Raw genomic sequence first — 27,522 nt, forward strand, 5'->3', positions numbered from 1 at the left:
GTCTTATATAAAATAGTGTAGTATTTGCATGTAACCTACGCACATCCTTCTGTGTACTTTAAATCATCTCTGGATTACTTATAGGACCTAATATAATGTAAATGCTCTGTAAATAACTGTTAGTACCATATAAATGCTATGTAAACAGTTACTGGTGTTCAGCAAATGCAAATTTTGCTTTTTGGAACTTTCTGAAATTTAAAAAACATGTATATTTTCAACCTGGCATTGGTTGAATCTGCACAAATGGGACCCACAGATACGGAGGGCTGAGGAGCTGTAAACAGCTGCAAAGTGCTAAAGCATCTTTTCAGCAACACCCAGCAAAATAAAGCAAGTCCCCAAGGCTGAGTGGACAGGAGAATAAGGTAGGACTGGGGCCGAGATGTAGAGAGGCAAAGGATGCTTCCTGGAAAAGGTGAGCTTTAGGGAAGGTCCAAGATGAGATTGGATAGATTGGGTAGAGAGAACAGATGGGGCATTCTGGGCGATTGGAAGGGCAGGAGCAAAGGCACAGAGGCTGGACTCATAGGATCCTGAGCCGTCCTCTCTTTTTCCATCCTGCCTTTCCATCCAGACACTGCTGAATGAGCTGGACCGCAGTTTGGGCCGGTACCGAGATGAAGTGAATCTGAAAACAGCCATCATGTCCTTTATCAACGCTGTCCTCAATGCTGGCGCTGGAGAGGTGAGGCATCTTCTCTGTGCCCTTGCTGGGCCCTGACTTTCCGGACCTGGGGAAGAGGGCGTGAGCGCTGCCTGGGGACGTGGCAGAGGGTCAGTGTGGCTGACACTACCATCACTGTCCTCAGATTACCTGTATCACCTCTTGCCTCCTTCACTTGGGGCCAAGAAAGAACAGCTTGTCATAAACCTCCCTGTCATGAGCGGTTCCTGGGGAGCTTCCTGCCTGGGTCGCGTCATGCATTATGTGTGTCATGGACAAACCCCAAGCTTGTCTGGCTGATGACTGTTTAGGATGGTGGGGGATCATTTATGGGAGGAGGGCAAGTGTTGGCCCTTCTTTCTAGAACTTTCTAAAGACCTGCTTCTGGACTGATTTCTGGGGTGGCCGGTCATTCTCTTCTAGCACCTTCTGTAAGGAGGTGTGACTTCTGATTTTCCTTCTTTTGGGGTCAGAATGGGATTCCCAGACCTTAAAAATAGCAACAGTCGAAGAAGAACTTGAAGAGCAGGTGAACCCCCCAAATGCTAAGGCAATCAGGTGCCCCAGTCACGGTCAGCTTGTTGAAGGTCGAAAGGGGCAACTTAATGATCTCTGCTTTTCCCTCTTTTCTGCCAGCATACTTTTTTTTGCGTCCCATCCTGATGACCTGAGTTAGGTGGGGTGGATTGGGGGAATTACCTGTCCCTAAGATGCTGATGTCACCTGAGTCAGTACTAGCTATTTATGCTGACATCTGTTCTGGTTAGTTGCTAACCATACCTCACCAAGCAGTTCTTATGAATATCATTCCTGTAGGTAAGTAATATCATGTCCATTTAACTGATGAGAAAACTAAGACTTTTGCAAAAGTCACAAAACCAGTAAGTGACAGAGCAGGGATTGGAACCAAGAAATGTCTGGTTCCAAAGTGTGTGCTCTGTATCACTCTTCAACTCTGCTGTTTGAGGCCAAAAACTTAGAGAAAACTGGTGAAGGACTTAAAGGAAGTGAGTCAGGAGAGCAAAAGGGAGTAAATAACAAGGTCAGAGGATGTCTCCTCCCACCCTTTCTTGCAACTCTGGGACTCGAAGCAGTTCTGATGAGTTTGCTGCAGGGTGGTGGGACTGGAGTGGCGGTGAGGGGGCCACTGGGGACTCCTGTGGAAATTGAGACCAGCCAGTGAGTCTGGTCCTCCTTTGGTGACCCCCAGGATAATCTGGAGTTCCGTCTCCATCTGCGGTACGAGTTCCTGATGCTGGGGATACAGCCTGTGATTGACAAACTCCGACAGCACGAGAACGCCATCCTGGACAAGTAAGGCCCAAGTCACCCGTCCCCATGCAAACCTACAGCGACAACGCCTCGGGGGGGGGGATGGTCAGGACTCCTGTGGAGGTTTCTGTTCCCCTGGAGACCGCCTGCCGCACCCAGCGTCGATTCAGAAGCAGCTCTGGGGGGCGGGAGGTGGACAGCTCCCCCACCTTCTTGTCCCACATCACCTATGCCCCTGCCTGTCCTCTTTGCTGACCTCCTGTCTGATCTCTGATGATATAGGCAGGTGGACCCAGTAGTCCTCCTCTGTGGCAGTACTGCCCGCTGGGGGGGGGATTTGGAACCATGTAGGGGTGTTCTTTGGTTTTCAAACTGGCCGGTGGGGGGCACTACTGGCATTGGTTGTAGGGAGCCAGGAATGTTAAACGTCCCGCAGCGCCCGGCTGCTCAGCCAAGAAATGCTCCCCGCCAAGGTGCAAGCAAGCCATCAAGGCCTTTGCTGACCAAAGGGCACAGTGGAGCTCCTGTGCATCACTAGTGAGCCTCTCTGGCTCCACCCGACTCGCACAGGCTATGTTATTACGTTAGGTCTGAAGGGAGAGAGAATGGGTCCTTTTGTGGTGGCGTGGAGGAGTGGATGGGGTAGAAGATGAGAGATTGGCTTTCAGTGGGGACACGGGACAGTACTGTTTGCAGGACAGGAATAGAGATGCCAGACGTAGAGAACAGACATGGAGGCACGGGAGGAAGGGGAGGGTGAGACAAATTGGGAGATTGGGATTGACATATATGCACTGCCATGTGTAAAATAGAGAGCTAGTGGGAACCTGCTGTATAGCACGGGGAGCTCAGCTCGGTGCTCTGCGGTGACCTAGATGGGTGGGATGGGGGGCGGGGAGGGAGGGAGGTCCAGGAGGGAGGGAAGTCCAAGTGGGAGGGGGTATATATATATATATAGCTGATTCACTTTGTTGTACAGCAGAAACTAACACAACATTGTAAAGCAATTATACTCCGATAAAAAAGAGAGAAAAGAACACTGGGGAAGGTAGATGTAGGGCAGTGGTCCTTGACTGCCCGTGCCAGGAGACTTCTGGCAGCTCCTGGAGACATTTTGTGGTTGTCACAAAGTGGGGGATTCTGCTGGCATCTGGTGGGTAGTCGTCAGGGATGCTGGTACACATCTTGGAACTCACACACCCACCTCCCAAAGCCAGGGATGACCCAGCCCCAAATGTCAGTAGTTCCGAACTTGTGAAAGCCCGATGGAAGGTGATAGGACCCTCGGTTGGCCTCCCTGAGGGATGGGCATGGGATTCTGTAAAGGAGGAGAGTGTTGACATACAGGCAGCTGGCTTCTTTCTGGCTTTGCCTTGGCCTCACCTGAATGAAGCCTTCAGATTGAGTCAGTGGGGGGCTTGGAAGGGCTGTAACCCTCACCCGGGGCTGGCCTGGAGGTGATGTCTACTCCCTGTATCCCCCCGTCCTGTCTAGGCATTTGGACTTCTTCGAGATGGTCCGGAACGAGGATGACCTGGAGCTAGCCAGGAGGTTTGACATGGTGAGGGGCCTGCAAGGATGGGGCGACTGCAGTGGGTCCCAGATGCCGTGCTGTGGTAGGTCCGGTGTTGGCTCGGTTCCCTGGTGGATGCCTCCACGGCCAGGTCCCGCTTCTGGAGCCCTGGCAGTATGGTGGCTCTGCCAGGCCTCACCAGCAGAGCCTAAGCGGGGAGAGCATCTCCCACTGCAACCCCCAAAGAAAAGAGAGACAATTCTTACACATGGTTACTCTCAAATGCCTCCCCTGGGATGACTTCCTCCGTGTCTTCTAGTAATTTCCTGAGATACCTTTCCCCATCACTGACCTGATCATGCTTAGCAAACAACATTCCCTTTTAGCCTTGGTAACCCTGAAAATCCACGCGTCTGCTGCTTAAATCTTGTGTTCTAAAATCCCTACCCACGTGGAGACCTCCTTTGGGGTGGTGCTTCAGTAGCCAAGCACCATCTCTTTATATTCTAAAAAAAAAAAGCCCTGAATTTAAAGAGAAGGAAACTGATGTTAGCAAAGGGCAAGCAGCTTGCTGTTGTCACTCAACGGCAGAGTCGGTCTGGAACTTGCACCCGTGAACCTATGCCATGTGCTCCTTGACTCATCCAGGCCCCTGCTTCCTTCCCTTAGTCTGAATCAGTAGTTCTCAACCAGGGGAGATTTTACTTCCCTTGGGGACACCTGCGATGTTTAGAGACATTCTTAGCTGTCGCAACAGGTGTGAGGAAGATGCCCCTGACGTCTGGTAGATATAGGGCCAGGATGCTGCCGAACAGCCCACAATGAACAGGACAGCCTCCCACAACAAAGAATCATCCAGTCCAAGATGCCGGTGGTGCCGAGGTTGGGAAACCCTGGTTTATATAATTAGCACAGCTCTCTCCTCCTTTTCTCTGCCCGTCTCTTTTTTCTTTCTTTTTGCGGTACACGGGCCTCTCACTGTTGTGGCCTTTCCCGCTGCGGAGCACAGGCTCCGGACGCGCAGGGTCAGCGGCCATGGCTCACGGGCCCAGCCGCTCCGCGACATGTGGGATCCTCCCGGACCGGGGCACGAACCCCTGTCCCCTGCATCGGCAGGCGGACTCTCAACCACTGTGCCACCAGGGAAGCCCATGCCCGTCTCTTTTTTAAGCCTGGACCAGAGGCAGGAAAGGAATGCTGCTGCCGGACGGGGCTCAGTGGATGAAAGCAGGGTCTTCTCCCTCCCCATTCTCTCCCTCTGCTGCCTTCCCCTCCCCTCTCCCCATTCACTATGCCCTCCACACCCTCAGGTCCACATCGACACCAAGAGTGCTTCCCAGATGTTTGAGCTGATCCACAAGAAACTGAAGCACACAGAGGCCTACCCCTGCCTGCTGTCTGTCCTGCACCACTGCCTGCAGATGCCCTGTGAGTAGCTCCCTCAGCCAGCCTGAGCCCCTGGCCCCGGGGCAGCTGGAGACAAGGTGTCAGAAGCTCCCAGGGTTGGGAAGTCTCCCCATGTCTCCCCCTGCACCCCAGTTCCCAGGAGGCCAGGCCATAGGACTCAGGCCCGTGCTCTTCCCTTCCTCCTGGGGGTCAGGACTTGCACTGTCCCCCAGCAGAGGAGCGGGGGAGTCAGCCCTGAGCAATGCCATCATCCTGGTCCAACAAGCGGGAGCTTGATCCCTGAAGGATCCAACAGCTCTGGCTGCCAGCTCGTGGCGGGGTCGTGATCATTCTCCTCAGGGCGTTCCAAAAAGGAGTTTTGTGCTTGCGGGGAGCAGCACAGCTGTGGGAAGAGTGTGCCTTGCCTTTTTTTTTTTTTTTTTTTTAAGATTTTATCAAGTCCTCTATCTAGCCCTTGCTGGCTCCCATCCTACCACCCTTGTTCCTGACTCACTTTACAAATACCAAATGTCAGTATCTATAGAAGCAGATGCTAAGCTCTTACGATCCAGGTGGGCCCGGTGACTGAGTAAATTATACATAATTACTAATAGCCACGCCAGCATGCAATTTGAAATGAGCTATAACTGCACCATTTGGTACTTAAGCTCTTCATAAAATAGAATATTTGGAAACTGGCATGGCCCAACATAATGGTCAGCCTAGACAGACTCTCTTTAGTGGTGATGATGTTGGTGTTGGTAATCGAGGTGGTGGTGACAACTACGATTTATTGTCGCCATCTCTGGGCTGGGTGTGATGGGAGGTCTATGAAGATAGCGTCTCTATACCTCAGAATGGCTTAAGGAGTGTATTATTATCTCCAATTTACAGTGAGTGAACCTGAGGCTCAGTGAGTCTGTACATATGAAGGAATTTTGTTTCTTTGGGGTAAGGGCTTTAGATGAAACACACTCTACTTCTGTGAACACATACTTTACCCTGTGTTCCTGGTTGAAAGGTAAATGGAAAACGATGGCCACTTTGCAATGCATGTGTCAGTGGAGTGATGGAAAGGAGGACAGGCACAGTGACCTGGAAGCTGCCAGCTCTCCAGAACTCAGTCTAGAAAGTCTTCGTGGAAGACTTCTGCTCACATGACTTCCTGTGTTTAGTGCTCCAAGGGCATTGTGAACGGGTCCCTCTGTTCTGCCTCAAAATGGGGCTATGCAGATGTGACCTTCCACTTTGTGGGCATTATGGCTTGCCTTTGAGGCCAGGATCATGCTGCTTGACCTCCCCTTGGTGGTCAGTAGAAACAAAGTACTTGGATCAAGAACCAAGGAAGAGGAGCTTGTGACCATCACGTGAAAAGAAAGTCCACGTCCAGCCAGACTACGATTAGAAGGGGATGCCCGTGGGGCCCTGTGCAGGCGCAACACACGATGCCTTTGCCTTCACAGTTCAGGGTCACCTTCACCACGAAATCTGCCAGGATTCCACAGCCACTTCTTCAGCCCATTCTGACCCCCTCTCAGTGTGCGCCTGTAATGAGTCTCCATTCATCTTCCTCTGTAGGACAATAGCACTGATAATCCTAAAACCTTTTCTTTCAAAAAATTTTTCCCTGGAGACTTCATTATTCAGCATGTAATGTTTGGAGCAGATTTACTTTCTTAAACGTGCTTTTTGAAGATAATTGTAAAAAAGCAATTTGCATTCCCCAGGTATAGGATACTCAGGGTACCAACAGGGAAGAAGACGGCCAGAAAGCATTTCAGGGAATAGAGAAATATATCTAGACGGTTGACACATTCATAAAAGGTCAGTTACAGATGAGCAAGAAATGATAGGATTTATGAGTCTTCATTATCAGTAGTTGCATTGCCTCCCCGGTCAGACGGGGAGCTTGTCGAGGGAGGGGAGGGACTCACCTTCCCAGCCTGGCCCCAGGGAGTGACGCTAGGGCAGGGCCCCAGGGGGTTCCAGGGCTCAGTAAAGATACGATGCCTGTCATCCCTCAGACAAGAGGAACTTCCAGCAGTGGCAGCTCCTGGACCGCATCCTCCAGCAGATCGTCCTCCAGGATGAGAGGGGTATGGATCCTGACCTGGCTCCCTTGGAGAACTTCAACGTCAAGAACATCGTCAACATGTGAGCAGTGGCCATCCCTCACCTGTCTTCCTCTTCCTTTCCCATCCCTCTCCTACTTGGGGTCTCACCAGCGAAACCTCAGCTCCCTCTCTCCAGCCCAGACACCTCCAATGGGCCTTGAGCAAAATCAACAGAACTCCCCGTGATCATGGAAATGTTCCACACATGCCACTGTCCAAATGCGGCTGCTGAGCCCTTGACGTGTGGCTAGCGTGACTGAGGAACTGAGTGTTACATTTCATTTAATTTTCATTAAATTCAAGTAGTCACGTGACATGGCTGGCGACCACCGTATTGGACAGCACAGGTTTAAAGGGGGTGTACGCAACTCGCCATGATCCACTGCATTCAGTGGGTTGAGGGGGAATTACACGTATCAACACGGAGGAGAAGTCAGCAAACTATGGCTACAGGCTAACCCCCGCCCTCCAGCTTGTTTCGTATGGTCCACGCGCCAAGAATAGTTTTACATTTTAAAAGAGTCGTTAAAAACACACACAAGAATATATGACAGAGACTGTACAGAGTATATAAAACCGAAAATAGTTACTCTGGCTCTTTAGAGAAGGTCTGCCAACCACTGAAAATAGAGCATGACAATTGAATCATGGGGCTGTTGGAAAACGATGTCAGAGCCTAAGGTCTCTGGCTTATCGTCTTTGACCGACCCTGGGTGTAGAGAAACACCGAGAAATGAGTTTAAAGTCGTGTCAGCCAATAATCAGGCCTCATGTTAGCACACGGACTTTTAATTTTAAACTTTTACTTTCAGTCTAAGCCTAAGTCAGCTGCCCTTAAGGAGATGAATTGGCTCTCAAGGATTCACTGTGCTGCATCGCAAAGCCAAGGGGAAAATGATTTCTGAACTATTCATGCTACTGTTTTCATTTGCACAAATAGCTGGGTGTTGGTGGAGTCAAAATCCTAACTGGTATCTTGGACAAGTACAACTAGGAAAGTAATCAAAAGGCAGCTTTATTTATTTTTTGAAGTTTTTTTTTTTTTTTTTTTTTGCGGTACGCGGGCCTCTCACCGCCGCGGCCCCTCCCGCTGCGGAGCACAGGCTCCGGACGCGCAGGCTCAGCGGCCATGGCCCACGGGCCCAGCCGCTCCACAGCACGCGGGATCCTCCCAGACCGGGGCACAAACCCGCGTCCCCTGCATTGGCAGGCGGACTCCCAACCACTGCACCACCAGGGAAGCCCTATTTTTTGAAGTTTTTAAATTTAATTTTTATTTTATATTGGAGTGTAGTTGATTTACAGTGGTGTGGTAGTTTCAGGTGTACAGCAAAGTGATTCAGTTATACATACACATAGATCCATTCTTTTTCAGATTCATATTTCCCGTATAGATTATTACAGAATATTGAGTAGAGTTCCCTGTGCTATACTGTAGGTCCTTGCTGATTATCTATTTTATATATAGTAGCGTGTACATTAATCCCAAACTCCTAACTTATCTCGCCCCCCCACCTTTCCCTTTGGGTAACCATAAGTTTGTTTTTGAAGTCTTCGAGTCTGTTTCTGTTTTGTAAATAAGTTCATCTGTATCATTTTTTAAATTAGATTACACATATGAGTGATATCATAAGGGATTTGTCTTTGTCTGACTTCCTTCACTTAGTATGATAATCTTTGTGTCCATCCATGTTGCTGCAAATGGCATTATTTCATTGGTTTTTTTATGGCTCAGTAATATTCCATTGTATCTATGTACCACATCTTCTCTATCCATTCCTCTGTCGATGGACATTTAGGTTGCTTCCATGTCTTGGCTATTGTAAATAGTGAAGGCAGCTTTATTTTCATCTTCTACTAATTCTTTACATTACTTAGTGGGGAAGCTTTTCGTCTGCCAGAGGATGACAACTCCTCGGGTGCAATGAAGTTTTTGCTGCTTCTTGGACAATGGGAGTCCTAAGCTCACTTTCAGCTGCCAACATAGCCTCAAATCTGCAAGTAGAAGGGCTAGTCTCAGACGTGAATCAATATTCTAGATTGGATTTAGCCTTGAGTCTCTCTCCGTGGACTGGGGCTGGAAGCTGCAGTGGGAAGAGAGTGTGAGAGTGTGTGAGAGAGAGTGAGTGAGTGTGATGGTTGGCTTCTTTTTCTGTGTTCTGTTTCTCTTCTAGCCCCTTCTACCCCACCCCCCCTTTCCTCTAGCTAACCGTTTTCTGACCCCCACCAGAGGCAGCATGGGGGCAGGAAGGAGAAAGGGAAAAGGCCCTACTTGATCAGGTAACTTAGTAAATAGGCTTCCTGCTCTCTGGGCTTGGCACATGGATAAAGATATGACATGTATTCCTGGGGTCTTCAGAAGTTCCTTGCTGGGGGCCTCTCGCTACAAAACCCTGGTCACTGGAGACACATGTTTTTCTTTTTTTCCCTCCAGGCCTGCTTGGCACCATCCCTTCCATCAGGTCCTGATTCACTGGCAATACAATACACGTAGACGTACACTGTTGAAGTGTCCAGATGGACTTTTTGGATGAGACTTAAAATAGCTTCAGCCGAATTCCTCCACGATGCTCTCTGGCTCATGAGAAACCCTCATGCAATCTCTCATACTAACAAATTCTTGGAGTGTCACGGGTCTCCGCCTACCCTCTGGACCTGCCTAGCCCCAGTCCACCGTGCCTCCCTCCCGGTGTCAGGGAACATGGGCCAGACCCTCTGGGTGGGCGCAAAGAAGTCACTTCACTAGATGGTGCTGAAGGAGGACCCCCACCCCCGCCCCCCCGCCAGAGAGGATGACAATGGCTCTCTCCAAAGAAATCTATTCGCAAATTATTTCCCCATCATACTTCACTCCCTCTTTATATCCTTGACCTGGTTGAGGAGGCCAAGAGTCATGGATCTAACTTCTCTGCGTTTTCAGATTTACAAAAGAAATGATTATTGAGATCTCACCTTGGAATTTCACCTCTCTTATACCTTGATGTCTGGGTAAAAGCTTCATTTTCACCGCTTGTAATGAGTTTGACAAGAATGAAGGGGCTTCCTGTGATTTAGACACATCACCTCTTTACCCTCTACCCACTTACTCTGTGTTACTGGGGTGGGTAATTTCTCTTGCTCTCACACATTGGTCATTGGAAGTCTGGACCATGGTAAGGCCGATATTTTGATCTCTCTCAGATGCGAGAACCTATTTGTACAGAGGGGTACAAATCATTGTACAACTAAGGGGAGCCTGGGATTTAGTCCTGGCTTTACCACGAGTTAGCGGTCATCTCCTTTTCTGGTCTTAGGATCTTCAACTCTATCCCAGAGGGGTTGGACTCTAAGGGTCCTTTCAGCTTTCTCAGACCATGGAGAGACAGGTAATGAGAACTTGTCAGGGATGGGACCTGGAGAGACATCTGGAGAGTCAAAATCCTAGCCTCCTTGATGTGGCTGGACAGATTGGAGATCAGGGTACCAATGTGGGGAACTGGAAGACGCCATGTCTTCTGGGAAGCTGTGAGCAAACAGTCAAGAGACCCTTCACTCCCCGCCAGGCTCATCAATGAGAACGAAGTGAAACAGTGGCGAGACCAAGCGGAGAAGTTCCGGAAAGGTGAGGGGGCTCTGCCCAAACCCGCTCCCTGCGCCCCACCCCTCCCCTGCCCAGCCGAGGACCCCATTTCCTCCTTTGGAGAGGGACACACACGCATTCACATCCTCTCTTCCCATTTCCCCTCCTGTCCTTCTTCCATCCCAGAACACGCGGAGCTGGTGAGCAGGCTGGAGAGGAAGGAGCGGGAATGCGAGACCAAGACGTTGGAGAGGGAAGAGATGATGCGGACACTGAACAAGATGAAGGACAAGCTGGCCCGAGAGTCCCAGGAGCTGCGCCAGGCTCGGGGACAAGTGGCAGAGCTGGTGGCCCAACTCAGTGAAATCTCAGTACGTGGCCCCTCCTCTGCTTTTACATAGTTGAGCCGAGACCTTCAGGCCAGTGGGGGGAAGAGCAGGCCTGGGGAGGAGGTGAGGACCCCAGCGTGGAGGAGACCTCAGACCAGGATAGAGGGGACCCTTGAGGCTGCAAAGTTGGCACCTGTGTGAGACAAAAATAGCGTTCCTTCCTCCGGGTGACACTGTCCCAGGAAACACACCGTGGAAAGCAGAGTGTGGGTGGGGTTTGGGCTCCCCTCCCCCTCTCAGCTGGGTGCCCGTGTGCAGGCCTGTCTGTATCAGTCGCGCTGTTGCATGTGATGACTATGACTGTCCACTATGTCTGTGTTTGCCTTGTGTGTACATCTGTGTGTTGGATGTTCAGGATGCAGAGGGAGAAAACGGGGCTTAATTGTGTGTGGGAGGTGAGAGCAGTCTTCGGGGTCTAGTCTAGGTGGAGAATAAGAGTAAGGGAAGGCACAGTGATGGGGGACTCGAAAGGCATCCTTGTTGATGCTTTGTCTTTTTGATGTCTCTGTCTCCCCACAGACAGGACCTGTATCTTCCCCACCTCCCCCTGGGGGCCCACTTACCTTGTCTTCCTCGATGACAACCAGTGACCTGCCTCCACCCCCGCCCCCTCTACCGTTCACCTGCTGTCCCCCACCGCCACCACCCCCCCTACCCCCCGGTGGGCCTCCCACTCCCCCCGGTGCCCCACCTTGCTTCAGTATGGGCCTGCCCCTCCCCCCAGACCCCTTCCCCAGCAGTGATGTCCCGCTCAGGAAGAAGTGTGTCCCCCAGCCTTCACACCCACTGAAGTCCTTCAACTGGGTCAAGCTGAATGAGGTGAGTAGCAAGGAAGAGGTCAGTGGATCCATTCTCCTACAGCCTGGGACAGTTAGCCCTATGGATTGATAGCCCGCTATTTGCAGATCTCCACCTTGGGTGCTTTCTTTGATGGGAGTGAGGGTAGGCACAGTGGATGTAGAAGATGGGGTTGCTGCTGCCAGAGCACAGGGAGGAGGTGGCTTGGCGTGCGGTGATGCTCACATTGGCAGAGCCACCTACAAATGGAATGTGAGTGTACTGAGGGTTACTGGAGTAACGTAGGGCCAAGCAGGGGTGCTTTCTAGACGAGACAAGGGCTTGGCTAGACTGTTAAGGATTGGGTTGATTTGAGGAAAAGGGTGGAACATACAGGTGAAGATCTTGGGCCCGGGTCTAGAGATGGACTGAAATGACGAAGCCATGACAGGGTCGCAGGGCAGGGCAATGAAGAGCTTGATATCAAGGTGTAGCCATTTTGACATCCTCCCAGGGGAAGGTGCGAACACTGGCTACTTTTCTAGACTGCTCAGCAGTGAGAGGCCTTCCTGAATATTATCCACTAAGAACCACCCATCCCGGGCCCACGTGTGGGAGTTGATTCCTCTATTGGATTCTCACGAGTGTAGAGTAGAGATGCCCTGGGTCACGTTGGACCCCTGGTAATTGAAGGCCAGTTCCAGCCTGGGCCAAGCACTGCTCTGGTTCTGTACTATAAGAGGACCAGTGGCTTCATCCCTGAGGTAAATAGATACAAGAGAAGTGGCCTCAGTTAGCCTGACTCACGTTCACCCTCCTAAAACGGTCTGGAGCTGGGACTGATGGATGCCCTCTGACCTTGTTGTATGGGGCCAGGGGACTAATTCTTGGGGAATTCATTACCATACCACTCTGTGAGCTTAACTTAGCTCCAGTGGAGACTTAGAGTGGGAGGAGACACAGATTGCTGAGTAGATGGTCAGCTAGTTTGCTAGGTGCCGTCTCCTGGTGGTAGACCAGTTAGCCGGTCAGTCTGAGGCCTGCTTTGTGTAAAGCTTTCTGCTGGGGGCTGTGATGGATAATAATAATAAAAGGTGAGACGTAACGTTGCCCTGAAAGAGCTTTGCATCTGGCAATTAGGAAGTGTGTCCAAGGAAACACCCTGAGGTCCTGGGGATGGGTTGCAGGAGAGGTTCTAACCTCTAACCAAATCAGGTTTGGCTCTAACGAACGGTGGGATCTGCAGAAATCATTCGTGTCATACCTGTTTGCTTGTCTGCGAGATGACCTCTGATTCCTTCTACCTCTGCTTTTGTTATCTAAGTGGAAAGACGAGGCGTGAGTATAGCCCATTCGTTGCAGAGCCACCTGCTAGCAGCATTTTGAAGGGACATTGTTAAGGTTGTAACAACTGCATCACACAGCTCTGCCCTGTGGATACTTCTCCGTGGTCACAAGGCCAGCCAGAAAGGCCAGCTGCACATGGGCAGGCAAGCAGCTCTGCAGAACCAAAGGTCGTAGGCGGCGTGGAAACATTCATTGTTCATGATCAGAAATAATATTTTTTAAATTGTGGTTTAAAAAAAGAAAGAATTTTGTTTTTGCGTCCTGTGCTCACAACTTATAATTTAAGGTTTTAAACATGTAATGAAGGGTTGCTTAGGCATTAGGCATCTCAACAATTAAGGGGGGCAAACAAGGCACCTAATGTTTTTGTAAGATTTTCATCTTGAAGAGCTTTGTGCTTAGGATTTTCTCTGGGGTCCAGTAATAATAAAGCCTATATCAATTCCTCAGGGGCCCGGAGCAGGCCGGAGTCTCATTCCTAGACTGGAAAGTCCAGGTTTGATGGAGCACATGTTGAGGAGCCCTTGTGGGAGATGTAGCAGCAGGGGTGAGGGAGGCGCGGCTTCGAGTCATATTAGTGAACGTATCATCCCATTCCCAGTCTTCGAGTTGAATGACTAAATTCAGGTCATTTCGTCGTTTGGGCTGCAGTTTCCCAATCTGCAAAATGGGGGTAATTACGATAACCAGCTCAAAGTGTTGTTGTGAGAATTGACTTAATACGTACAAATTACTTGGAACAGTGACTGACACGTAGAAGACCTTTAAAATAAGAATATTAGATGAGTTATTATTAGTGGGACTACCATGTGTGCTTTAAGTGTGTTCTCTCACTTAATCCTCACTCCAATTCAGCCAGGTAGATGTGACTGAGACTCAGTTTCCTTTCACGGGACATGGGAAGAGAAGAGAACCTCTCCGTTTGCCAACAGCTTCACTTAGGGGCTGTCTGACCCCAAACGCTCGAGGAGGGAAATGTAATGAAATGTGTTTTCGAGAAAGAGTTCCCTGGCTTGTAAAGGATGTCTCTAGAGGGGCGGAAGCCCCGGGAATCTAGACTGGGAGTGGTGAGGTCTCGGCCAGAGGGGTATAAAAATTGAAGAATGATTGTATGAGGTGGGCGCATCTTTAGGATGTAGCGGATGTTAGGGATGGATGTACATCTCTCTGGCCTCAGACCTCAACTGCACCTTCAAGAAGGGTCGCAGGTCCTTCTGGTGACCATGGCGAAGGGAGAGTGTTTGGGAGACAGTGAGGGGGATCCTGGGTTGTCTGTTGTCTCAGGGGAAACTCTTCCGGATGTTGAACATCCAGCTCTGTCGTTGCAGCCCTTTTCCTTCTCATCCTGGCCTCACTGAGAATAAGAGCAGTGGGAAGCTTTACCTCTACGGGCCTTCCCTCTCCACCCACCTCCACCCTGGGTCTAGATTTAGATGGAGAACGAGTTAGAAGTTCCCCCTCCCCGCCTGCCCCGATCCGATTCCCCTTCCCATCTTCTTTCTGTCCAGGAGTCTGGTTCCTCATCCCAGCCCCCTTCCCCTGACCCACACATGCTCCTGTACAACACACACACACACACACACACAACACACACACACACACACACACACACACGTTGTTTCTGCCATGAGAAGAATGCGTCTGTGTTGGGTTTGGCCGGTTGCCTGCATCCCTTGCTGCTCCGAGCTTCCCAGCCCAGCATTCCACGAGAGGGTCCCTGGCCTTAGGAAGGCCACAGGAATGTCCCCACCCGCCCTGCTCTGGCCTCGCCTCCCCTTTCCAGAGTTTAAGAAAATAAAAGTGAGTGAAGGATACGTTTCTCTCTCTGAGCCTTGCTGAGGGTGATGGAGGGAGGAGGCATCGGCATTAGGAAGGTCCCCGGCTGCCTCCAGGCAGAGGGGGGTGGGGAGGTTCTAATTTAAAGGACAGTGAAGCTCTGGACGAGGTGAGGGGTCCTGGGAGGGGGACTCTCATCTTGGCCCTCGAAGCCATTACTGGGATATTACAAGACCACTAGGGCATTCCTGGCGTGGACAACAGCTCTTCCCCAGATCCCTGGAGTGGGGTTCAGTGCAAGGATCCTACACAGAGGTGGGCAGTGCCTGAACTGAGAGGCCTTGTTATGTAACCCCTGGGTCCATTCCAGCTATGAGGGATGGGACACCCTCTGACCAATGGGAACTTGTGGAAGAGTCTTGCTGGCCCGAGCAGTCACTAAAAAGGGGCCAGGATGTCCCAGCCTTTGGCATTCGTCCACTTTCTGGGAATCTGGGAAAGTGGGAGGAAGACCACTGGGAGAGAAAATGACCACCTCAGATACAGGAAATACAGTCAGCCCTGAAGATCTGAGGATCCCAAGTGTGTGTGGGCACTCTTCCTCTGAGAACACTGGTTTGGTTTGGTTTCTCTGGAAGGAGTTTCATACTCTCCTTTCATACTTGCCCATCCATCACTCCAGCACTCCCTTGATTTCTGGAACGTGCTTACATGTAGCCCCAGGTGAAAAGGAGGAGAAGGAGATTGCCTGTGGCCTCTCCCCTGGAGCAGAGTATTGAAGAGGAGGGGAGGGGGAGGAATCGACCCCCTTCTGAAGGTCTGAGAGCCTGGCTATGGGCCTGTGTGCACCTGGAGGACAAGTGGGGTTAGGGAGGCATCGCGCATCTCCATCATGAAGGAGCTGAGTCGGCCACGGGGTCTCCTCCCTTCCCTGAATCTTAGGAACGTGTCCCTGGCACCATATGGAATGAGATTGATGACATGCAGGTGTTTCGGATTCTGGACCTCGCGGACTTTGAAAAAATGTTTTCAGCTTATCAGAGGCATCAGGTAACACCCTGCCCCCTCTAGCGTCTTGAGTCTTGACTTCACACACACCCTTTGAACTCAACCCTCAGCCCCTCCCTTCCTCTCTTCCTCCCTCCCTCTCCCTTCCACATATACTGAATTGATTTTATTCTTTATCAGGTACCATGTTCTTTCTGGGGACATAGATATGAGTTAGTGGGGTGCAGTGCATAGGGGGAAACATCCCATTGTATTAGTTTGTATTTGCACATCAAGTGGTGAAATAATACGTTGTCCATTTCTCTCTTTGGTCTTGGAGCACTGGAGGTGGAGTAGCAGGGCCAGGCCACTGTTGACCTTGCTCTTTTTTCTGGCCCTGGGACCTAGGAACTACACCTACAAGGCATTATAACTTTTCCACCACATTTTCTGCTATACTTTCATCTCCCAACACTCCCAGGAGTCGAGCAGAGGACGTTAATGTTTCAAGGAAGGTGGAGCTACTTCAGGTCACACTGCGGGGCTGGGGCTGAGGCTGGGGCTGAGGCTGGGGTTGGCCAAGAGAGGCCCTGGCTCTGCTCTGCAGACGCTGTGTACAGAGGCTGACCAGCAAGCCTGCTCCTCCCGAGGCAGGACAGGGCTTGGTGTCAGGCTTGGTGTCAGGACGCACGTGCTCTTGAGGCAGTACCTGCTGGGTTGGCCAAAAATGCCGATTCTCCAACCTCACCCTCCCATGAGTGTGAGGGCCCAGGAATCTGCATTGCAGAGCTGGGGGCCATCCTCCGAGGTCCAACCTGGGCATTAGCAGCCTAGAGGCCTCGGAGCGTTTGCTTCGTCTCTGGGCCGCCTCCCAGGAGTTGTTTCCTCTCCAGGCTGTGCTGTCTTCTTCCATGTTTTCTCCACTGACTTCAGGTTCCAGCCCTGAGGACTTCCCCAGGTGCCTGTGAGTGGGGTCTGGGCCCTCATGGCTCCTGGGCAGAGGCAGCACGTCATGGCCGGTCTCCCCACTGCTTTCTGCCAAGGCCAGAGCTGCGGATGACCCTTCCTGAGGGCGGGCAGGACCAAGAGCACGTGTGACTGCTCCTGGGAGACCAGCCAAAGGGGTGCAGGGAGGGCGGGGCTCTGGCCCTGCCTTAGGGGTCTAGGAAAACCAGATGGTTTGTTTAACTTAAATGTAGGTGCTCTAGGCCTCTGATCCTTTACCCCTAATTCCAGGAAGCCCTGTGCCCATGTCCAGCTGGCATGGTACAGGCAGCAGCTGTGGCCCGGCTGGGGCAGGAAGAAGTTCTCTGGAGCATTTGTTGTTCCTGTGATCAGTGCTCCCGAGCAGGGATGGAGGGAGTGTGTGCCGGGGGGATATCAGTCCTGGGCGAGCACACACCTCCCCCTATTTTGAGAGTCTTCCTCCGGGCCAGGGTTCCAGCCTGGCCCACCCAGTCTCCAGGGCCCTGAGGTAGGGCTATGGTGGGGGCTGGGGGGAAAGAGGGACTCCGGGGTTTAGGACAGGCTGGGCCTGGGGCCTCCCAGTTTGGGGAGTTGGAGGGGAGTGAAGACGGACAGCGCCCTGCTCTGTCTCCCCTCATCTCTCTGAGCCTGCTCGGTCCAGCACCCTGTTTCAGGGCTGGGCTCACCTGGACTACTGTCACTCTGCAGGTCGCCCGGACTCTGGGGTGTTGAATTCACAGCAGCAAGGCTGGAGACCCAGAGCTGTGCTGCCCTGGTCGCCTCCTCTTTCTGTCTTGGGGTCCGGGGTGCATGGGACAGGGACGGGCCTATGAGCGTGGTCTTCCCTCTGTGCTCTCTGCGTGTCCTGAGTTAGTGACTTCAACCTCACCCGGGTCAGGAAGGGAGGACCAGGGGTGGGCTCTGTCCCCTCTGTTCCCTTGGAGATCAAAAGACAGACAAGGGGCAGAGGGTAAGGAGCAAAGTTCAGGGACGCCTGCTTTTCTCTGTCTCAGTGAATGCAACTTTCACGTGCTTTCAGCTCAAGTTCGGTTGTGGTTGTGTCTCCTTCCCTATTTAGAAAGATGCAGGGGTGCAGGAACGCCCTCTGCCCTCTGGGCAGACTCCCAGCAGAGGAGCAGGAAGAACTGCAGCCAAGGCCTGGGGTGGGGCAGCTCGGGGGCCTGGTCCAACTGGGGAGTGATGGTCCCCCTGGGCACGGGGCACTCAGGAGAGGCTGCCTGTCCTCTGCTTGGCCTGGCTTCTCTGAGTGCATGTCTGCAGCTCCCGTTCAGTGCTACTTGCAGGTCTCCATCTCCAACCATGGGGGTCTCACTGGGATGGGGCAGACAGTAGATGCTGAGGGGTCCCCATGTCTTTCCTACTGTTCTTGGGTCCCCAAACCTCTTGGCTAACGTTGTGCATGTTTAATTCTCTACTGGCTGTGGCTGCTACCTGCCTAGGAGCTGATAACTAATCCTTGCCATCAGGTGAGTCACTCCTGGGGCTCTGGGCACTCCAACTTTTAACCGCTGTGCTGGGCTGCTGCCCTGTACTGGGCCCAAAGGAGAGGGCTTGTCAGTTCTACCTTCTGCCTTTTTACCCATCTTAACAGGGTGGCGTCAGGGAGTGTCCCCAAAGAAAAAGCAGAAATGTAGGGAAGGGAGCTAATGCAAGCAGACCCCTACCAGCAGTGGAGGTGAATGTCTACTGGGGTGAAGAGAAAGCTTCTAGGTCTCATGTCTTACCCACTAGGCCCAAGGCAAGGCCGTCCTGTGAGACTGCACAGGCTAGGCACTGAACAATTCCGGGGGCACAATTCACAAAGACAGTGATGTGAGTGGCAGCCCCTGGAGTCGTCCAACCTGGAGCGTGTGCTTGGAAGGACCTCCCAAAGGAAGAAACAGTCTCTTGTCTATCTCACCAGGGGCCAAGAGAAGGCCAGGGGATCTTTGATTTCTTGGGAACTGCCCACTGGAACCCCAGAGGAGATAACTTTGCAGGGAGTTGTGCCTCAGTTTCCCCACCTCTGAACTTGCAGATGCCCTCCACCCTGGGCACACCGGGCCGTGCCCGAAGTCCCCAGGGAGGGGTCCAGGAACTGTGACCTTACGGGGACTTGGAACTAGCTTCTCGTCATAAGACTGGGGAGGCTCTCTGGGTGGGCTGGGGTGGGGTAGGGGCTGATTGTCTGGAACACAGTGTAGATCACACTACACAGCCACAGGGGTCAGTCACTCCCCGTCTAGTTTGCCCACAGAGGGCAGTCTCGGATAAAGGGTCTTCTTATTGCCCCCGACCCAGTCTAGCCCAGGGTAAAGCCCCAGAGCCTCCTATTGGAGTCAGATATTAACCACCCTCCTCTCTCTCTCCTGCCTTTTTCTTTCCCTCTCTTTCTTCCGCTCACACCAGGAGCGTTCCCTGCTTGTCACGGGGGTGGCTCCTGGGTAGGGGGTAGGCAGAAAGAGGACTGGGGAAAACACACACTTCACCCTTTCTACTTGGCTTGTCGGTTGCAGAAAGAGTTGGGCTCCACGGAGGACATCTACCTGGCCTCGCGCAAGGTCAAAGAGCTTTCGGTCATCGACGGCCGGAGGGCGCAGAACTGCATCATCCTTCTCTCCAAGTAGGTGCTCGCCCTGCCTCTACGGCCCCTGCCCCACAGTAGGTTGCAGGTGGGAGGGACTGGGTCCCCAGGAAGCAGAGGCCTGAGCTGGGGCTAGAGACAAATATGATGGAGCTGAGTGCCTGGGGGAGAGAGGTGCCTGGCAGAGGAGTGGGGTGATAGCAGTATCTGCCCCCCCACACCCCCGTCTCCTGGCTGTCCCCTGGGGCGGCACGGGGCCCCTGATCTCGAACCCTCTCCCGGGAGCCCGTGTTGAGCAGCAGTGAGGGGCTCTGCAGACGGGAAACTGCCCCATCACGAGGCCCCTGACCAGCCTGGTCAGCGTCTGGCAGCGGAGTTGCTCTAAGCCCATGGAGGGCCCCGCTCGGCTCAGGTCACAGAGCAGCATGATCTCAGCCCCCAAGCATTTCCCGCGGCTGCAGAACAAACAGGGCAGTATCTGCAGTAACACCATAGCTTCTGTGCGGGGCCTCCCGCCAGAGCCGGGGTCAGAGGTCCCCGCCTCGCCTCCCATACTATTCTTAGCACTGCCCCAGCTGCCCCGGGCCGTCCATCCCCGCTTTCCTCCCCACAAGGTCCTAAGCCTCAGTTTCTCCCCCTTAATGCTTCCCCAGGGCCTCCCAATGGGTGTGCATCTGGAGGGGCTGTGTGTGTGTGTCTGTGGTTGTGAGTGTGTGTGTGTGTATGCACGTGTGTGTAGGGGGTTGCTTCTCCCTCTCCCAGACAGCAAGACGTGTTGGAACAGCTGTGCGGGACCCGAGGAGCTGTCAGAAGACTGAGACCTGTTCTGTCTTGAAGGAAACAGGAAACTGCCCCCTTAGTGACCTGCCCATATTCCCATCCTCCCGTGGAGATGCCGTGGGTATTTCCGGCACGGGGAGAGGGATCAGAAACCCCTCGCCCTGTCTCAGTCTACACTGAAGATGGCCCTTTTTCTCCCAAATGTCCCTATCCATTAGGATGGAGACTCGAGAAAGAAACCAGAGACTCACGTCTCTAGAGACTAAAGTATCTCAGGATTGAGTTATAGAGTGAACCATGTGAGTTTAGTCTGAGAAGGCTTTGCAGAGGAGGGAGTGCTATCAAATGTAAGCGAGAGAGAGAAGGCCCGGGCACTGGCTTCTGAAGGAGAAGGTCTGGGGTCTGTCCTGAGCAGAGGGGCCGGGCCAGGCTGCTCAAGGTGGGGTTTTTGCCTTAGGTTGAAGCTGTCTAACGAGGAGATCCGGCAGGCCGTCTTGATGATGGATGAGCAGGAGGACCTTGCTAAGGACATGCTGGAGCAGGTGAGGCCCCTGAAACTAGGGGGTGGCCAGACCCCTTCCTGACGGCCCCCAGGGAGGCCGAGTCTCTTAGGTCAAGGAAAAATCGGGCTGGGGGCTGGAGGAGTGAGGGAGAGGTTTATAGAAACTTCCCTGGGCCAACCTTTCTGAGGAGAGACCAGAAAAGGCTGCATCTTTTTTCAGGGGATTGAGGCCCCCAGAAAGGAGATATTGAGGAGTGACCCCCCCCACCCCGCCATGGGCCTCAGGGCAAAGGCAGTGACCCATAACCATATCTCCCCCAAATCTCTTCCACATCAGTCTGTTGTGTCCTTTAATCTGGATGGTGGTTCAGTGGGTGGATGGTTTTGTCGAAATTCATTGAATTGCACATTTAAAATGGATGCATTTTATTTTATGTAAATTATACCTTAATAAAGTTGGTTTAAAAAGAAAAAAATCGGGCTTCCCTGGTGGCGCAGTGGTTGAGCGTCCGCCTGCCGACGCAGGGGACACGGGTTCGTGCCCCGGTCCGGGAGGATCCCACATGCCGCAGAGCGGCTGGGCCCGTGGGCCATGGCCGCTGAGCCTGCGCGTCCAGAGCCTGTGCTCCTCAACGGGAGAGGCCACAACAGTGAGAGGCCCGCGTACCGCAAAAAAAAAATTAAAAAAGTAAAAGAAAAAAATCATTGAGCTGTACACTTAAGAACAAGTACACTTTACTGTAGGTAAGTTATATCTCAATTTTAAAAAGTCAAAAAAATAAAATAAAAAGAACGAAGTCTAGAGCTGGGTGTCCTGTGTCCCCTTGGGGCAGGTGAAACATAAACCACCCCCGTGAGGATGCACCTCTCTTTTATGGGGGGCCCTCCCCGTCTTGAGCCTGGTCAGTGTGTGGGCTTCCATGGGCTGCCCACCCCCCATGTCAGCTTCTCACCTGTTTCCTGTCTGACCTTCACGTGCTCTTTGCAGCTTCTCAAGTTCATCCCGGAGAAGAGTGACATTGACCTCCTGGAGGAGCACAAACATGAGATAGAGCGGATGGCCCGTGCGGACCGCTTCCTCTATGAGATGAGCAGGTCCGGGGGGCAGCAGGCGTGGCCAGGAGGGGGCAGCGGTGGGCGGGCCAAGGAGGGGCTGGAGCTGCTCTGGGGCTGGTTGCGGGGAGCGGGGGTGCTGCCTCACGATGCAGCCCGCCCTGTCCACAGGATCGACCACTACCAGCAGCGGCTGCAGGCCCTCTTCTTCAAAAAGAAGTTCCAGGAGCGGCTGGCCGAGGCCAAGCCCAAAGTGGAAGGTATGGCTGAGGGCTGGGGAGGAGACCTGGGGGTGGGAGGCAATGGACAGGCACAGAGGAAAACTCCTTCCTTATTCTTGATTGCCCCCAGAAAACCGAGGTCAAGGACAAGATATAAGTCTATGAGTTTTGTAGATGTATGCGCTTGTGTATGTGTGCACACGTGCCGGCCACGCACCCCATTCTCCGTGCCTCAGCGTGCAGGCTTTCCAAGGCGGGGAGTCTGTTGACATCGGCCCCAGCCTGGAACAGAAATGCTGAAAAAATGACGATGACTTTAAGCACCTAGAACACTTCTTGGCACAGATTGCTCCGCTTGAGAGGTCCTAGGTGCAGAGAAGACCTTGGACACGTTCTTTTAAGTGTGAGCTACTAAGGAAGTAGGAAATTGGGCAGCGGGACCCCAGAGGTATCTGATTTGCTGGGGTGGGGAACCCCTCCCACCTTTTTCAGGTGAGAACTTTGTAATTAAACGAGAACCACATGCCAAGTACTGTGTGGAACACTCCACGTGGATGGTCTCATTTGGTCCTCGCAACGCTACGGGGGCCATTCACTCATCTCTAAGATGAGGCTATGTTAGTGGCCCAAGGCTGTGTTGCTGGTAGGTGGTGGAGCCAGGATAGGAACGCAGATGTCGTTCTTCAGAATCCATCCCTTCCCTCTTGTCCTGTAGTACTTCCCAGAGGGCATGTCCCTGGAACTGCCTGGGGATGGCAGAGGACAGAGGCACAGGGAGCTGGGGAGAAAGGCAGGTGGTCAGGAGGGTGGGCAGCCGTGAGGACCCCAGAGGGAAGAAGCAGGAGAGGCTGTGAGGCTCATCTGCGGTGAGAACAGGATCAGCAGATTGGAATGGGAGAGCCAGTGTCCAGGATGCTGGGGGGCAGGCTGGGGGCAGAGCAGAGCATGGGCCCCCTCTGCTGGACACCAAGCTGCCTGCACTCCCTGGGAGGCCCAGGCCAGAGAATGGTCCTTCCTGGAGTTTGATGAGCTGCTTCAGGAGGATTCCCGGGGTAAGGTGGAGCGTGGCAGGGTTAGAGGCAGACGTTTTCTGTAATCTGGACGGACACACGCACACCCACGCACATGCATGCACGCAACAAGGGGTCCGGAGGCTGTGTGATCGTAGATAACGGGTCTGAGGGGGAAGGAAAGGGTTCATCAGTGACTCTGCAGGTCTGAAGGCACCTCCTTCCCTGGTGACGGGTGAGTCCTGCTGCTGACTGCCTTGGGGGCATGAGTCACAGATAAAGGGGTTCAGCCCAAGGCATGTGTTCAACTATTTGTGTCTCTTGGGTCAGTGAAGCAAAAGTGAGCAATCGCCTGTCATTTGGATCTGTGGAACCAGAGCAGTTTAGCCGCCAGGTAGATTTTGGCTCAGATTTTTCCTGCTCCTAGGAGCTCACTCCTAAACTCTCCCTAAGAGGTCATCAGTGCACGCTCAGCAAAGAGCTTCCCTTTAATATCGAGCTAAGCAGAGTGAGACGCGTTTGGGATGGCAAAGCCTGCTGAGGAAGGTCGCTCTGCTATCGCCATGGCTACCGTTCTAGAATGGTCTGGAGGTCTCTTCTGTCCCAGACTTGGGAGCAGGTGGCTGAAGTGGTATTTGACAGAATCAGGTCAGTGGGCTTGACTGGGGGCAGAGAGGTGAGGATCGTGCAGGGGTTGGGGTCCATGCTCCTCCCTCCGGTTCTCCCAGGAAATATTCCTGGAAGAGCTAAGATTTGGCCTATCCCAACTGGTTGATGAGCTGTTGACCCCTGTCCCCAGCATCCCTCCCTCCCCAGGCAGGGCCTCTGGGTCAATTTGCCGAAAGCCAATTCATCAAATCTGACAAATTTACCAATTCTTCTATGAATATATCCATGAACATATTCTTGAATATATTCTATGAATATGTTCATTGCTGAATAGACCAAATTTACCGGTGCTCATTATGGACATATGCCCTGAGTACAGTCAGGATGAATACGGCTTCACATGTAAACATTCTTACGAATATATTCATGAATATATTATGACTATATCTAAAATGTCCGCATTGCATTATGGGAGTTTTCCCATTTACACTGATTCCCTTTGAACTCTTGTCAGTTTCTGTTTTTGCCAACATTTTAGCATTTTTAGGATTCCTCTGCAGATTTTCCAAATAGCAGCCTATCAGCCTTAGAAAAACTATCCCAACCGGAAACTCTGAAGTAGTTTACTTAAAAAAAAAACAAAAAATTGTTATTGAAATATGCACCTAGAAAAGTACACAGATCCTAAGAGTCCTAATAGATGAATCATCGGAAAGTGAATGCACCTGTGTGATCAGCAGGCGGGTCAAGAAATGGAATGTTTCCAGTCCCCCAGAGCCCTTCTTCATGTCCCCCTCTCAAACATTACTTCCTCCAAATCCTCTGAAGGTTTGTCTATCTTGAACTTTCTGTAAATGGAATAACATAGTACAAATAATTTTATGCTGGTCTTTTGTTCAGCATTATGTTGTAAGTTATCCCTGTTATTACAGGGAGCGGTGGGTTATTTATTTTCAGTGCTGCGTTTTATTCCATTGTATGAATATACCATAATTTACTTAACCAATCTAGATGGAATTTTTTAAAAACACAAACTAGAAACCATTCAATTATTCATCAAGAGTATTGCCACTGTTAGGTCACAGAATAGGCAGATGTTTCAGTTGAGAAGCCACTGACCAACCTTACCTTTTACTCATTTTTTTTTTTTTTTTTTTTGTGGTACGTGGGCCTCTCACTGTTGTGGCCTCTCCTGTTGCGGAGCACAGGCTCCGGACGCACAGGCCCAGCGGCCATGGCTCACGGGCCCAGCCGCTCCGCGGCATGTGGGATCCTCCCGGACCGGGGCACGAACCCGCGTCCCCTGTATCGGCAGGCGGACCCCCAACCACTGCGCCACCAGGGAAGCCCTCTTACTCATTTTTTTACAGCTTTTTTTTTTACAGTTACTTTAACTGCTTTTGAAGAGTTTTGCAAACTTTTAGTCAAATGGTTTGCATTTAATCTTCATGGCAGCGTCTTAAGGAACGTTCAATTTGGCAGAAGCCAAAGATCATAATACAATGGTTTGATCTTCTCAGCACCACATTTAATAATCCAAAATCATATGCTATAACTGGCAGCCAAATTTTCAGTGTAGGTTTTGTATCCTAATTCTGCACATCCACCATTAAATACAGAATAACTGAGGAAGGGCCAGAGTACCCACATCAGAATGAAATACTGAAGTTTTGGTTACTGGTAGTCTTAGTTTGTATTTCCAAGAAAGGTATCATTTAAGGAATTGGAGGGAAATTTTTAAATGCCTAAAGGTTGGAAAATTCTTTTAAATGATATTCAATAGGCTGTCTAGTAACCTATTTAATCAAATCTAAGACACCATCAACTGCAAAGCACACCATTATCTTATAAAACAAAAATATGAAAATACTGCAATTGATGATGTTATAATTTAATTGACAGGGATGTTTTTCTTTCCAAAAAGATCAACAAAATTCAGCACTTCAAAAGAGGCAGAAACAGTCCCATAGTATGTAAAATGCTGAAGTTAAAAATTTTAATCACTAGGTTTAGAAAAGTAAAAGTATTATATATATATATATTTTTTAAAATAAATTTATTTTTGTCTGCGTGGGTCTTCGTTGCTGTGTGCGGGCTTTCTCTAGTTGCGGCGAGCGAGGGCTTCTCACTGCAGTGGCTTCTCTTGTTGCGGAACATGGGCTCTAGGCACATAGGCTCCAGTAGTTGTGGCACACAGGCTCAGTAGGTGTGGCTTGCGGGCTCTAGAGTGCAGGCTCAGTCGTTGCGGTGCACGGGCTTAGTTGCTCTGCGGCATGTGGGATGTTCCCGGACCAGGGCTCGAACCTGTGTCCCCTGTATTGGCAGGTGGATTCTCAACCGCTGTGCCACCAGGGAAGCCCAAAGTATTATATTCTTGCATATATCCACAGAAAGAATATGTTAAGAGTCTAAATATATGCAAGGAAAGATGATACATTCTCCAACGTGGTCTTAGGAAGAGTTGGCACATTTTGAGAAAGGGTTATTTGGTGAATTGGCTTTTGGCGAGTTTGCTTCCCCCGGAGGCAGGTATACGTGGAGAAGATCTTCTGCCGGGCTGTGGGCATAGCCTCTGCCCCTCTGAAGCTGACACTTAACGGCGCCTTTTCTGGACTTTGTGGTGGCATCGTCCTAGGGTTCAAGGGCCTGGTGTATGTGGGGCTCTCACCTGTCCCTCCTCCCCCAGCCATCCTGCTGGCCTCCCGGGAGCTGATCCGCAGCAAGCGTCTAGCGCAGATGCTAGAGGTCGTCCTGGCCATCGGCAACTTCATGAACAAAGGGCAGCGTGGGAGCGCCTACGGGTTCCGGGTGGCCAGCCTCAACAAGATCGCCGACACCAAGTCCAGCATCGACAGGTGCGACCTGCCGGCTTCTGGAGCCTCCGTCTCACCCCACCCTGGCCTCTCCCCTCCTCCCCGTCACCCTCCCAAAATATGCCACAACTTCCCCTTAACACCTCACCCTGGTGTCCGCCGGACCCTCATTCCCAATGCCCTTGGCCCCGTACCCCTGACCCGACTTTCACCCACAGAAACATCTCTCTGCTCCATTATCTGATCATGATCCTGGAGAAGCATTTCCCCGACATCCTGAATATGCCCTCTGAGCTGCAGCACCTTCCAGAAGCCGCCAAAGTCAAGTAAGGGGTCCTCTGGAGGCTGCCTTCTCCCTGTGATCCCGCCCTCTCTCATCTCAACTTCCTCCTTCGGGGCTGCTCTGAGCTGGCTCAGAATGAACAGCATCCCGGGCTCTGCTCTGGGAGAACCCGATGAAAGACACTCTTTGCTCTCAAATCCTCATTTCAGAGATTCTCTCAGGAAACAAAGCGGGAGTGGGGAGTTGCAACAGGGATGGGGAGAATGCCGGCAATGGGGTTGTTGTGAAGCCACTTAACCACTGCAGGCGATCAGAGCTTAATCCTGCCTCTGCAGAGTGTGGGAGACAGTGTAGGACACTCGCTCCATTATCCCCACAAGGGGTAAGATGGGCATCACCTACCATCTCCTGTCACTCACTGGCTGGGGGTGGGGAGTAATGCTCTGGCCCGCAGAAAAAGCGCTCAGTGGTTGGAGGTCAGGGCTGTCCACTACAACGGAAGGTCCAAGGAGATGGTGGGGGTGGGGTGGCGGGCTCCAGGGGTATCTGCTACAGGCGAGAAGTCAGACCTGAACGTATATAGGCTGATAGAAGCATCTCCGATAGAAGCAGAAACGCAGAGATAAATAGCTAATACACATCAAAGGTATGCTGCATGCAAGGTACCATGTTAAGAGCTTATGAGCATTACCTGATGGTAGTAAAAATAAATCCAAGCCAGAGGCCATGTGTTGGAAACCTTCCAATATGCAGCATGACATTTCCGGTCTAGAAGGATCTATAGGACATAAGTTTCACCCGTCATTTTATAGAAGCACAGACAGAGCACAGAGGGGAGGTGATTTGCCAGGGCAACATGTTAATAGTCAAAGCAGCGCTGGAACCCGGGTGCACTGACTCCCAAAGCCATCGGG

The 27,522-nt window shown here is 51.8% G+C and overlaps 1 protein-coding gene across 4 annotated transcripts in view; it reads left to right on the top strand.

Moving 5' to 3' along the window:
- The window catches only part of DAAM2 (dishevelled associated activator of morphogenesis 2), a 44,662-nt gene that overhangs the window by 14,006 nt on the left and 3,134 nt on the right, over positions 1-27,522 (top strand). For 2 of the 4 annotated variants that reach the window (XM_065885226.1, XM_065885227.1), the window contains exons 6-20: positions 578-688; positions 1,878-1,981; positions 3,434-3,500; positions 4,763-4,880; positions 6,863-6,992; positions 10,495-10,553; positions 10,698-10,882; positions 11,420-11,719; positions 15,743-15,850; positions 19,270-19,376; positions 20,575-20,659; positions 21,608-21,714; positions 21,844-21,932; positions 26,199-26,367; positions 26,544-26,651. In XM_065885226.1, coding sequence (XP_065741298.1) covers positions 578-688; positions 1,878-1,981; positions 3,434-3,500; positions 4,763-4,880; positions 6,863-6,992; positions 10,495-10,553; positions 10,698-10,882; positions 11,420-11,719; positions 15,743-15,850; positions 19,270-19,376; positions 20,575-20,659; positions 21,608-21,714; positions 21,844-21,932; positions 26,199-26,367; positions 26,544-26,651 — 1,847 coding nt within the window. Of the gene's footprint in view, positions 1-577; positions 689-1,877; positions 1,982-3,433; positions 3,501-4,762; positions 4,881-6,862; positions 6,993-10,494; positions 10,554-10,697; positions 10,887-11,419; positions 11,720-15,742; positions 15,851-19,218; positions 19,377-20,574; positions 20,660-21,607; positions 21,715-21,843; positions 21,933-26,198; positions 26,368-26,543; positions 26,652-27,522 lie in introns of all 4 variants that reach the window. The other 2 variants (XM_065885224.1, XM_065885225.1) reach the window with 2 other exon arrangements.

Source organism: Phocoena phocoena, chromosome 10 (genome assembly GCF_963924675.1).
Source record: "Phocoena phocoena chromosome 10, mPhoPho1.1, whole genome shotgun sequence".
Lineage (NCBI taxonomy): Eukaryota > Metazoa > Chordata > Mammalia > Artiodactyla > Phocoenidae > Phocoena > Phocoena phocoena.